Source organism: Mesoplodon bidens (genome assembly GCF_964165515.1).
Source record: "Mesoplodon bidens genome assembly, chromosome: 10".
NCBI lineage: Eukaryota > Metazoa > Chordata > Mammalia > Artiodactyla > Ziphiidae > Mesoplodon > Mesoplodon bidens.
In genome coordinates, this window is record NC_138172.1 from 32,864,596 (window position 1) to 32,878,018 (window position 13,423).

General features: G+C 35.8%; 2 protein-coding genes across 20 annotated transcripts in view; one reads left to right on the plus strand and one right to left on the minus strand.

Moving 5' to 3' along the window:
* TASOR (transcription activation suppressor) overlaps positions 1-7,973 on the plus strand; it is a 50,554-nt gene extending 42,581 nt beyond the window's left edge. For 4 of the 8 annotated variants that reach the window (XM_081246035.1, XM_081246033.1, XM_081246032.1 and 1 more), the window contains 6 exons: positions 2,972-3,094; positions 3,857-4,016; positions 4,493-4,601; positions 5,917-6,095; positions 6,270-6,434; positions 7,243-7,973. In XM_081246035.1, coding sequence (XP_081102161.1) covers positions 2,972-3,094; positions 3,857-4,016; positions 4,493-4,601; positions 5,917-6,095; positions 6,270-6,434; positions 7,243-7,778 — 1,272 coding nt within the window. In that variant the 3' untranslated portion in view covers positions 7,779-7,973. Of the gene's footprint in view, positions 1-2,971; positions 3,095-3,856; positions 4,017-4,492; positions 4,602-5,916; positions 6,096-6,269; positions 6,435-6,965 lie in introns of all 8 variants that reach the window. The other 4 variants (XM_081246036.1, XM_081246038.1, XM_081246037.1 and 1 more) reach the window with 1 other exon arrangement.
* A 121-nt stretch (positions 7,974-8,094) lies between these two features.
* The window catches only part of CCDC66 (coiled-coil domain containing 66), a 64,797-nt gene continuing 59,468 nt past the window's right edge, over positions 8,095-13,423 (minus strand). For 11 of the 12 annotated variants that reach the window (XM_081246049.1, XM_081246043.1, XM_081246048.1 and 8 more), the window contains 5 exons: positions 12,800-13,293; positions 12,150-12,190; positions 11,096-11,337; positions 10,745-10,860; positions 8,095-9,311 (listed from right to left, as the gene is read on the minus strand). In XM_081246049.1, coding sequence (XP_081102175.1) covers positions 9,222-9,311; positions 10,745-10,860; positions 11,096-11,337; positions 12,150-12,190; positions 12,800-13,293 — 983 coding nt within the window. In that variant the 3' untranslated portion in view covers positions 8,095-9,221. Of the gene's footprint in view, positions 9,312-10,744; positions 10,861-11,095; positions 11,338-12,149; positions 12,191-12,799; positions 13,294-13,423 lie in introns of those variants that run through there. The other variant, XM_081246046.1, reaches the window with a different exon arrangement.

The following is a 13,423-nucleotide window of genomic DNA, read 5'->3' on the forward strand; positions in this document are numbered from 1 at the left end:
TCTAAACTTCTCTTGTTGGGTCTGACCTCTATAAAATGGATTTTTGTTTGTTTTTAGGTGTTGACCATATTATTTTAATAATTCAATGCAGAGTGGAATAAAAGACTAGTAAGTTCAACTGAATTTAGAACCGGTGGTCTAAATATCTTAGAATTTTTAATCTTGTTTTGCATAGTGTCATTTTAAAGACCAGTTGTATACATATTGCAGGTACCTTTAAATTGTTGATTTAAAGATTTTCAATGTTTCTTACTGGGTTTTTAACAAAGGGGAGGGAAAGATGCAGAGAAATAAAGGCAGTTGTCAGTGTTTACCTCAGGGGGTTTTATCAATCAGGTAGAAAAATAAAACTGTCCAGGATGACTTAATGATGATATCTTTTGACATTTCTTGATGCCCTGGTCATGCCAGGTTTCCCAGTAGCCCTTATTATCAAAAAACATGGTGATCCTGAAACACTTCCCCAATCATGAAAGATTCCTCCTTGCAAGGTATGTTTTTTGTACTGAAGCTATGGAGTATATAGACTGGCGTTTCAGGCATTTGGTTTAAAAAAATACACACATAGAGACAGGTATGTAAAATCTGTAACAATAGATACGTAATTTATAACCCATGGGACAATTAGTGGTTTAATGTTGCCAATTAGTATTCACTAAACTGTATAGCATTTTAATTCCTTAAGGGAATGCCTTAGTTCTTGTTTTTGTTTTTTGCGATACGCGGGCCTCTCACTGCTGTGGCCTCTCCCGTTGCGGAGCACAGGCCCTGGACGCTCAGGCTTAGCGGCCATGGCTCACAGGCCCAGCCGTTGCGCGGCATGTGGGATCCTCCTGGACCGGGGCACGAACCTGTGTCCCCTGCATCGGCAGGCGGACTCTCAACCACTGCGCCACCAGGGAAGCCCGGGAATGCCTTAGGTTTTAAAATAAATGCCTGCTCCTATGTATGGAATTCATTTACCATGATAAGTTTCTGCTTTTTTAGTTAGAGGAAGCAGAGGGGACTATAAATAAGTGGCGTATAGCCAGGGTGGCCCAGAAACTCCATGCTTTGACATGTCCTGAGCCTTTGTCAGTTTAAAGATCTCTTTGACGTCAGCATGTTTCATGTGATGTGTTCATGAGAACGTGAAGAGCATGGAAATGGGGGCAACAGAGTGCTCAGTGTGCTGCCTTTACCAATTCCCTGTAGTTTCTTGGGAAGATGAAACCAGACTTACCAGGAATTTCTTGGTTGCATTTTTGCCCTGTATGATTGAACATTGAGCTGCTCAACATTCTTCCACCCCCAGCAACATGATTCCAGCTCTTTGGGGCATAGCTACATGGTGGTGTAGGGCTAGATGAGAGAGTGGGTTGGGCACAGTTCCCAGTGTGGTCACCATTACTCCATCTCTTCCCACTGCATTTTAAAAATTGATTGTAACACACTTGTGGGAAATGTGTTTACTTACGAATGGTGCTTTTAATCCATTCTGGCTTAGAATAAATCATATTTCTGCTATTTATTTTATGTAGAGGAGGAAAAGGATGCTGTGTGTTTTATAAATATGATAGGAAATCAGATCAGAACTTTAATTCTTTTAATCAATATCCATCCATTGGAAATTTTCTAGCAGAAATGTTACAATATAGTACAGGACTTTATTGGGTTTTTTTTTTGTGGTACGCAGGCCTCTCACTGTTGTGGCCTCTCCCATTGCAGAGCACAGGCTCCGGACGCGCAGGCTCAGTGGCCATGGCTCACGGGCCCAGCCACTCCGCGGCATGTGGCATCTTCCCGAACCGGGGCACGAACCTGTGTCCCCTGCATCGGCAGGCGGACTCTCAACCACTGCGCCACCAGGGAAGCCCCTTAGTACAGGACTTTGTGAATAAAATTTTAAACTTCCTAAATATTTCTGGAGTCAAATTGATTCGTTACTTTATGAGTTAAACTGTCTTATTTAACACAAACTTGCATTTAAAATTTCTTAATGTAAAAAGACCAAAAATTACAAGCAGGCCTATCAGACAATAATTTACTTTTTCATAACTTGATTGTAAACTGCTCTGAGATTTGCCCAGAGGCTTTAGAAGTTAGAGCAAAATCAAACACTGTAGAAGATGCTTCTTTAGGGCTACATAGAAACATCCTCTTTGGGTGTGACACTTGTAGACAGCTCTTGAAAGACTGGTTGTGAGGCAACCTTGGTTTAGATTTATGGTTATCTAACCAGCGTGCCAACCTTGAGAAAATTAATCTGCTCCTGTATCTGTGAAATGAGGAATGTGACCTTCAGAATCCTGCAGTTTGCTTCAGAGTTCAGGATTCCCCCAGCAAGCAAAGAGAATTCTGCTGGGACTGGCTATCTTGTGTCCTTTGAAAGGTAGTACCGTGTCACCAGCATGGAAGGATGTGTTATATGGGAGAGTGTTTTGTTTGAAGGTGTAAACTTGACAGGCATGGCTAATTAATAATGTAAGTAACGTACATACTGAAGCTCTGTATGAATGATCCTGGGGCTGTTGTGAGTTAAAGGAACTACAGTAGTCGTAAAAGTGCTTTTTAACTCTGAAAGAGTATACCGGTAACACTGCTGCAGAGAATCAAGGGCCTGCTTCAAAAGGAAAGGAAAATGGGAGTGAGGGAGTGGTTAATGACTGAGCTCTGGATTGCCCAGAATAATTAATAAGAGTTAAGAACCTGGGCTAATCCATTGCTTTTCTGGTTCCGTTACCCCAAGCTAGCATTTACTTGGCTTTGACTGCATAGCATCGTAACATTGTGATTGTGACCATTTAAGGTCTGAGCTTCAGAGTCTTCTCTAAGAGTGGACTTGATGATCTCTGAGGTCCCTAGTGTAAGGTCATCATTAATAGTGGTCTAGTAGTAGTTAAACTTAACCACTTTATCTTGCATTTCTCGTGTTAAATGGATGTTTGCAAAAAAACTTTTAAATGTTGATTTAGTTTTTTTTCTTTAACAGGAATATCTTATCAAATTAGGCAATACAGAGTGTCATCCAGAACAGTTTTTGGAAAGAAGATCAAAATTAGATAAACTGTTGATTATTATTCAAAATGAAGACATTGCAGGTTTCATTCACAAGGTAGACTATTAAGTTGAATTCTTTGCTTATTTTGGTTGTAAAAAATCCCTACTATCTTTGAGACTAAAGCTGTTTGTTTTTAAAATATCCTCATAAGCTTTAAAGGAGATAAAACTTCGAGGTTGGGAGGTTTAGGACTTGAGACCTAAACTACCCTCCGTGAATCAGCTCATGAGATTCATATTTATACCTCTGCAAAATTTTAAACTGTGGCATATCACAGATCCTACCTATCGCTTAAATAGTCAAGACTAAATACTGACTCCTTGAATGCCGTTGGGTCTGCTGACTCTCTTTATATTGTTATCACCTTCATTTGTATGTCCTAGGTAAAACCTGTTTGTACCCCCTCTTTGCTGAAGCAGTCCCCCTTTCCCTTGGGTTTGGAGGTACCCCGTCTAGTCTTAGGAGACTGTCTCAAGTCCTACTGCTCTTTGAAGTCTTTCCTGACTGTTCCAGTCCGTAGGCTGTTGCCTCATTTGAATTCGGACTGTACTCACAGGGCCAGGCAAGTTAGCATTTGTTGTTCTGTGTTTCCAGGTCTCTTGTTAAGTGCCTCTTCCTTAGAGTGTTCTGTTCAAGGTAGATGCCCAGTACATAAATGTTGGTTTGTATATTTGGAAATAGTGTTGGAAATATTGTTTTTGTGCTTGACTTTGCAGAGGCAACACACTAATATAGGTGAGCCATAGTACATCTCTTGTAGGTTACTTCACATTTGAGTCTGTCCTTATTTCTATTTTTATTTTGGTATTTAAATAGGTACCTGGCTTGGTGACTTTAAAGAAGCTTCCTTGTGTTAGTTTTGCTGGTGTTGATAGTTTGGATGATGTTAAAAATCATACATACAATGAGTTATTTGTATCTGGAGGTTTTATCGTTTCTGATGAATCCATTCTAAATCCAGAAGTAATCACAATTGGTAAGATTTATTTATTCTTTTAAGCATGTGACATGTCTTTTCTAGGTTTTTCTCATTAGTGACTCACTCATACTTTTTTAATGCATTGTCCATTCTGCCAGTCACAGATAACTAGTACATTTCCATCATTTTTTTGAGCTTTTATTACCTCAGATTTCTTTCCCATTCTTTTACTCTTTACGAATAATTTCCTCTTAAGTCTGGTATAAACAGGGCTCTCTGCACCTACTTCACTTGGATTACTTTTGGTTTGTTATTGTTATCAACATGTTGTTTTTTTGTGTGTAGATGTTATGTTCTTAGATCTCAAAGAGGATATATAGATCTGTCTCCCTTAGAGGGGAAAAAAGAAAGAAAATACTACATAGGAAAGTAGGTGTTCCTACATAGTATCAACAAACACTTCTTCCTTAATTCAATTGTGGAGTGGGTGACTTGTTTATTGAATTTAAAATGAACTTCATTATCTCTAACAGAGAACCTTAAAAATTTTTTGACATTCCTCGAAGAACTTAGTACTCCAGAAGGAAAATGGCAATGGAAAGTCCACTGTAAATTTCAGAAAAAACTAAAGGAACTGGGCAGGTAAATTTTGAAAAATAACTATATATTGGTTGTTAATTTTAACATTGTGTTCACAGAATTTTGCTGTTTTTTATATGTTTATAAATTATAGATGCTGCTCAGTTTTCACAGATGTCTTTTGCCAGCCGTAAGGGAATGTAGATACTGAATTATTCTAGCCTGTTTGAAAATGGTATTCTTCTTTATGTAGAGGTTTGCTGAAGTTCTAGTTATGTATAGAGATAAAATTGGTTTAAACTTTACCACTTGGGCTTAGAATGATAATCAAAACGGGATAATCAGCATTCTTTATTTTTTTATGGAACTGTATATGCCAAGTAGATCAGGCCCTCTCCTAATTGTTAATCTAATAATATTACACATATAAGACAAGGATTAATCTTGACATGATAAAGGGATCTATGATTAGGACATTCATTTATGTAATAAGTGATTTCTAACATGCCCAGAAGTCACTTCTCAAAACGTGATTCTTGCAGCACTAGTCCCTTGAGAGGCTCTGCAAATGACTGTTGTAATCAGATGAGTTTGGGATACTATATCCTACTACTAGAGTACATATAATGTACTTATTTACACATTTGAAGATCTGAGAAACTTTGTAGTTAAGGATCCTGTTTTACATTTTGTCAGTCAGCATTTCTGAAACCTAGACCACAAAACATTTTTTTCTTCTAATACCTATTGATATTCCATGGGACACACTTAGGGAAATTCAGGCTTTAGTAATTTTAAATTATTTAACTTTTTATTTCATTTTTTAAAAACTTGTTTTATCTTCAAATCACATGAAGTAGGCATTGGGGAAGTCTTATCTTTATATAACAAATAGCAATACTAAGGCCCGGAGGTATAACTCGTACACATTAGTACTGTCATCTTCCTGACAACAGCCCGTAATTTCTACCACATGTTGCCTTGCATCTGGAAGTATAGAAATAGCTCAGAGCCATGTTATTTTTTGAAGGAAAGATTTATATTTTTGTCCTTTTACACCTTTCATTACAGTTCTAAATTAGTGAAGCTGAAGAGAAGTGTAATTTATTTAGTTAAGTAATAAGTTGAGATTTTTGTCTGAACTGAATAGCTGGCCCTCAGGCTTTGTACCCAGACAAAGCCCCTGGAGTTACCCGTGGGTTGCACAATTCCTGCTCTCCCTCTACTAAGAAGCACCTGTACATCAGGCAGTGAGCTAAGCAGTGCAGTTGTCATTAGTTGCCTCAATTGAGAAATTATGGCTTTAATTTCAAGTGAAAACATCCATACTAAATTTTAGAAATGCAGATACAGATACTGAACTACTTAAATTTCACAGATTGAATGCTAAAGCTCTGAGTCTGTTGACCCTTCTGAATGTCTATCAGAAGAAACATCTGGTTGAAATTTTGTCATACCACAACTGTGATTCACAAACTCGAAATGCTCCAGAATTGGATTGCCTTATCAGACTTCAGGCTCAAAACATACAGCAGCGACACATAGTCTTTTTAACAGGTAAAGAGAGTGCTCTTAAGCTTTCTACTGTGAATACAGGAATGTGTATGAAAGGATTTTGTGGGACTGTGTTGGGTGTTTCTGAAAATGTGGAGGAAAGGATTTTGTGAGGGCTGGACTTATCATTTTATACTTGCAAGTGTTTTATACTCAACTTTTTTTTTTTCAATTTAGAAAAGAGTATCAAGATGCTTTCCAGTTATACCGATAATGGAATAGTGGTTGCGACTGCTGAAGACTTTATGCAAAACTTTAAAAATCTTGTGGGCTATAACAATTCAATCACAGAAGAAAACCTTCCTTTGCTTGGTGCTAATGAGAATCTTGAGTCGCAGTCAGGTAACTTTTCAGTAGTTTTCATTTTCTTTAAGGCAGACAGAAAAAGAATGGTTTTGCTTTGATTTCATATAACGAAATGCTAATTTTGAAACTGCTCACCTCAGTGTAAACTCAGCTTCAGGGGAAATGTTTCAAGGCATTTATCATTCTTTTACTTAGCATACACAAAATCTGCTCATTTATTTATACTGTAGTCAATATAAGCTCTTCGAGTTAATGTAGACTGCATACTATAGAGTAGGCATTTTCTTTTTGAGGGTATGTAAGCTTTATTGGCTTCTGTTGTGAATTAAAGCAGTTTAATTACAAGGTAGTAGAGATATCCATAGCTTTAGTCTTTTGTGATACGGCCTTTGCTTTGGTTCCAGGTTTTATGTAAAATGAAAGATGTACTTTTGTTTTTGAGGAAAAGCAGAGATGTTCGAACATTTGATACAGCTAACCAGTTTAGTAGTAATCCAATGAAGCTAGATGTCAGAATTTTTATTTTATATTTGTCTTGTCAAATACTGAATTACCGTATAACTTTAGATGCTGTTTTGACATTAACCCCTTTGGAGCTGGGAGTTGGGATTTCCCAACATTAAACGTGAACACATTTCGCAGAAGCTTTTAGCATCGGATTATCTGGACATTCACACCTAGTGTGAGTGTTGTGACTAAGTGAACTTGTGGCAGAAGACCAAGCTTTAAGGGATTGTGGACTTGCAGACCCTGACGCATTATATTGTGTGAGTAGTGTATAATTTTAAAACTTAAACAAATTGTGTATTTCAATAGAGGAGGACTTTTTGTTTTTTAAATGTAGCTCTTTTAGAAAACGATGAAAAGGACGAAGAGGATATGTCTCTGGATTCAGGGGATGAAATCTCACAAATAGAAGTATGCAGCAATTTTCATTCAGAAATATTGGAGAAAGAGACCAAAGGATCACGTGGAACAGATCAAAAAAAGAATATTCAAATTGAGTTGCAATCGTCTCTTGACTTGCAAAAAAGTTTATTAGAAGAGAAGACTTCTTATGAAATTGATTCTGAAGAGAGAGCTTCTATTGATACAGTATGCTCTGAAGGAGAGAACAGTAATTCAGCTGAACAGGATTCATATAGCAACTTTCAGGTTTATCACAGTCAATTAAATATGTCCCATCAGTTTAGTCATTTTAATGTTCTCACTCATCAGACATTTTTGGGGACACCATATGCCCTTTCATCAAGTCAGTCTCAACAAAGTGAAAATTACTTTTTATCTGCTTATACTCACAACTTGGATAGAGAGAAATCTCCATCTCCATTAAGTTGGTGGAAAAGTGATTCTTCCAGGCCGTTTTCAAAAGAGAAATAATTACAATAACTTCTTTTTTTAAAGTAGGTTGTTATGAACTTTTTCTGTTTCTTAAAAGTGAATTAAATTTATACTTCATTCTCTAAACAAAAGGTTTCGTTTCCTTTCGCAAATGTTTTCCCTCTTATTTAAATCACAATGGCCTGTAACAGTTAAAGCATCTGAAAATTGAAATAAATATATATATTTTTAACATATATTGTACTTGAATTCTCATATTGGCACTTTTAAGTTTTACACTTACATCATCTGTACTTTGGCTTCAAATTGAAGCCTGTTTTATATATAAAACTAGATAGTTGCAAAAGGATAGTGAACAATAATGGCTTTACTTTTTTTCCCTTCTCTAATGTCAATGATCCCAGCTACTTTTGCTGAAATGACATATCAACTAATCCATTTAAGCTTTTTGTATAGTGCTTTTACACAGGTATAAGCCAGTGATGTTAATATTTACACGATTTTGGCTCAATACCTCAAGATTTATTGAACAAAGCCATTTCATTTAGATGGTAAAACTATGTACATATAGGACTTAACACCAGGCAGCATTATTTTTTATTTTTAGACAACCATGTAAAATCACCTGTTGCTAAAATTTTGGTCAACCTTTTTTATTTGAGAATATTTGATAATTACAATTTTCAGTGCTTGTGTGGTCCTTGACTTAAAAACCTATCTTTTGAAATATGAAACTGAATTTGGTTATTAAAGGCATTAAACAGTTTGAAACAAACTTTGCTATGAATTTTTAAATTGTTAGAAAAATGTAAGTATATTTTTCAGGTGGTAAGCACTTAAGTGTTAAAGTGCTATATACTAAAGCTAACTTTTTAAATTCACAGATAAAAGTACATGGTGAACATAAATTTTAAATCCACTTGTATTGCTAATAACTGCCTCTCCATTACTAATATAAACTTGTAAATGTTTTTGAAAACTGTAGTTTCTACAATAAAAGAAGTCATTAAAAAAAGGACTTAAAAAATTTCCACATAAGCCTAAACTGAATCTAGGCTATTTTAGTAAAAGTAAGTATGTCAGACCTTCCTTTGGCGCCTCAAAAGAACTTTGAGTTCTACTCTTTAAAATCTTTTTATAGAGCAAAATATCTAAGTGGTATTTTAATTAATAAGCTACATGTAAAAAGTGTGGAAGACACTGTAAACTCCAGACTGTGTTAAGGTAAGTAGATCAATACCCACATTGTGATGAGCAGGAAAAAAAAATTTTTTTTAATACTAAGCTTTTTTACAGAAGTGTCTTGTTTTATTGTTTTTAAAAATATATATATATACACCAACAGCATTTTACTACATAATGTACAAGTTTTAAATAAGCATTTTAAAAAGAAATCTAGGCTATTTGATAAATACAGTTAAGTAACAACCAACCACATTTCATAATCTGGAGGAGAAATGTAAAGGATCTGATTTTCTACATTTAAAACGAAGAACTAAAATTCTCTTCTTGATTTGCAGCTAAAGGCATGAGATTAGTAGTTTCCAACTCTCTTTGCTTCTGGAGAAGGCCCTGAAATCATATTGATATGTTAGTACGGTGTGCAGCAGACGGGCAAATTATTCCTATTTTACCTTTCTGTCTTGTTAATCCAGAACTATATTTACTTTGAAAACACGTATTATGCTGTTACTTGGCCATAGCTTAAACTTTATCTTTGTCATGTTCAACTCAAAAATTTTCAATTTTTACACCAGACTTTCTCACTTTGATACTGTGCAGCTATCACACGTTTGTAAGATTATATTTTTAGCCATACAACTGATAGAAATGACCTTTCTTAAACCATGTCTCCTAACTGTGGGGCTGAACACCACCTCTTTCCTTTTCCCCAAATGCTCTTAAAATGTTCATGAGTCTCCCTTTAACATCCAGTGTTTATCTTGACTGCATTAACCTTAGTGGCTAGTACAAGGCCCTGCTGAAGTAAGATACGGTCACTATATAGGTGAAGGTGTATGTACATCACATTCCTTTCTCTGAAGCTACAACTTTTGTCTCTACTAAGCTAGAATATGCCTTGTCACTTTAAAAAGAGATTTAAGTAAAATCTTCACTGTGATTACCAAGATTGAGTTACAAAATTCAATCCGCATGTAACCAAAGCTACAGCATTTAAAAAACTAAGGGACGCTTTATAATCTTGGGTTAGTGGGGGTGATTTTCTAGTTCTACAGAAAGAATTGTTTAAGCAACACGTGAATCAACAATTTGAAATGCAGGAGGCATTCATAAATGACTGGACATGGAAAAGGGTACTCCTAAAACTACAATTTTCCCCAAATACACAAAGTATACTGTGAATCAAAGCTAATCGCAAAACCAGTTTTGCAAGTCTTTTTTTTTTTAAAGCACAGGGACAGGTGTTTTTTTGTTTTTTTTTTAAGGCCAGCTGGTAGAGAACAGTTATAGCCTTAAATATTGGATGTGTTACCTGATTTTATTTTTATCTGAGCAGATAATGAGTCAAAATTGGTCTGGGAGAAAAAGTAGTCTGTTAAGATTATACATGTAATTTCACACTGAGTTATATTACTCTTTGGGACTTGTGTCAAGTTCTATTCCAAACACGGCCAACACGTTCGTTTGAAAAAATGTGAACTGCATTACTAAGAATTAAAGGATAACTGTATTTTCTGCCTTTGGTTTTAGGGCCTTATTGATCATGCTTTGCCATTTCAAATGTATGCCTTTTTTCATTCAATAAAGTTGTCTTAATATTAAAAAAGTCTCATGATTTCATGCTGGAAAGAAACAGTCTTAGAGATGGCAGTGTGAAAGAAATAGAAGGAAAGTTGTGTTTTTTAAAAAAATCAGCACCTGTGCATTAAACTGACATGTGGTGAAGTCACATAAGTCATGTAACCAACGATGTTTAGTAAAACTGGTAAAACACAGCCCTCTACCAGAAAATGGTCACATCCACACTTTGGAAGAGCTCATACCTGTCTCAGTTCTGACAGTCCCTTAAGGATTGCTTGCTGTCGATCCCTGTTTTTCACCAAGTTTGGATTAAGAAGTGGGTCCCTGAGATGGTCAAAAAGCTGTTCTTGGTCATAGTCTGAAGCCAGATAAAAATGACAAAATTCAAATACATTTATAATATGAAATAGCCCTATGCTATAACATAAATTTATATCCTAGGTGCTATATCCTAGGAAAGCACCAAGTAAAATTTAAGTAATAAATATTCAATAAAAATTTTAATAATTGACTCCAAAAGAGAGAAGTTCTTTCTACTTCTCTTGGGGCAATTTGGATTTTTAATTGGGGGGGGTACACTTATATTTACTTACCATGTGGATTTTGGTACTGAGGATCCTGGGTTAAAGGCCTAGACAATGGTGCATCTGGATCAAGGTAATAGATCTCATTAGTTCGGACATAGGGAATAAAATGAAATGATTCAGAAAACCCAGGTGATAATTCTGTTTGACTATCTCCTGAGATCAGATTCTCTCTTTCATAAGTACTGTTTTTTAGTGTCTGAGTTTGCTGCGTTCTGTTTTTCACTGCCGGAACTGGTGGTGATTGAGACCTGTATTTTTCCAAAAAGCACAATAAGGGACTTCTTAAAAAGCATGAATGGAAAACTGTATTTTATTTTAGAATAAGCATATTCTATTCTTTAATCACATTTCAATTTATTCTAAATGTACCTATAACACCTTTAGGAACACTATATGTAAGAGGCTTGAGTTCTATGATACCATTTCCTAAAACAGGGCAACAAAATGGGATTAATTTGGGGTTTACCAGTACTTGCTGAGCATATATATATGCTAGAACAGGGAGAAAAATTTACTAGCTTCTAAGGATCAACGCTACCTGAGTTAATTTAAACCTAATGTTTCTCCTCAGATATAATTCACCATAAAATAATATACTTACCGCCTAAACTAAACTTGCTATTAGAACCACATTCAGAGACAGCTTAAATCAGTTGGTTCGTGCACAAAAGCAGAGAATAAAAATTTGAACAATTTAAAATCTCCCATTGGTTAATTTCTCATTATCCCTACTAGTCATTTATTCCCTCCCCCCTCAATCCAAGCAGAACGTCTATTCCGCTGCTGACATATCTGGAAAATCAAAACTGTTAAAGTCTGAATATAACAAAATGTCACCCACATTCCTGCTTAGGATGCCTAGGTCCAGTCCAATTTGGACCTTCAAATTCTAGGTAAAATGCCAGACGCCCTTTTCCTTAAACCTCTATTCACCTGAAGTCACAAACTTTCCTGTTACTGTCTTCACAGACATGCATACATGCTTGATCTCACCTATATTTTGAGCAAGTATTTTATATCACACAGAAAGCATTAAGTAGCTATGGAAGCCATAACATACCTTTCCTTGCTGAAAGAACTAATTCTCCGAGGTTCTTCTTCCTAAATGATAGACAGGAGTTAACAGTGTTTCCACACGTCCCCACAAATGTTTTTAGTGGTTGTTGAAATAATCTGAGGATAGTATTTGAGTAACACATACTGGATAATAGGATAGGAGAGGCTTGGTACTTCTCCAGAGTCAGAGAAACCAGTCCAGTAATTCCTGACCTTGTAAATTATCCTCTGTCTATATGGACTATAAGAGTTTTGAATGGGTATCTGAATAAAGAATAGCATTAATCTATACAGGGTTTAAGTATAAACTTTTTCTGTAAAGGACAGATAGTAAACACTTGGCTTTGTGAGCCATGTGGTCTCTGTTGCAACTACTCTAAACTCTTCTTGCAGCATGAAGCCAGCCACAGACAATAGGTAAAAAAATCAGCATGGCTGTATTCCTAAAAAACTTTATTTGCAAAAGCAGGCAGCAAGATGGATTTGCTCATTGGCCATGGTTTGCTGACCCCTGGTGTAAACTACAGCAAATTTCTAGAACTCTTATTCAGACTCAGAATAGCCTTGTCAAAACATGCATGTGTGGAACTGTATTCTCATTCTAAAAACTTCAATACATGCTTTAAAATATTTTTTTAGACAGAAGACCTTTACCTTTTTGACTAGCTGCCACCTGAAACTTGGTTCAGTTTCTTGAGATGAATGAAGAACATCTGGTGAAGTGACTCTATTTTGAGAGAGGTGTCCAGGATTATTTCTTTCTACCAAATGAAGCAGTTCCATCTGCCTTCTTACTCTTTTTTCTTCTCTCAGCTTTTGAAGCTGTTTAGGGTACTTTTCTGATGCTGGAATATACCGTCTCAGTGGTTTATTTATATTCCAATCAGGCCTTTTAGGACACTTCTTCATATGTTTTGTTTGTTTCTCTGTTCTTGTGAACTGATTACACTGGTCATTATACCAACTGTTTTCTTTTTCTAAATTGGCTCCATTATCATGACTTACTAGTTCTTGCTTGTTCTTCTTAGTGTTAAACTGTTCATTAAATTCTGCAGGAATCTCAGGAGATGAACAGTTTATAATTTCCCTCTCTATTACCGATCCACAGCGTGATTCTATATTGGTAAATATTCCTGCATTTAAGTCATCTAAAAAAAAGTTTCAGATATTAATTTTTTTAAAATTCTGGTAAAACATACATAATGCAAAATATACCACTTTAACCATTTTTTCAAAGGCATTAATAAAACTGCCCTCTAAAACTGGTTTGAAAATTGA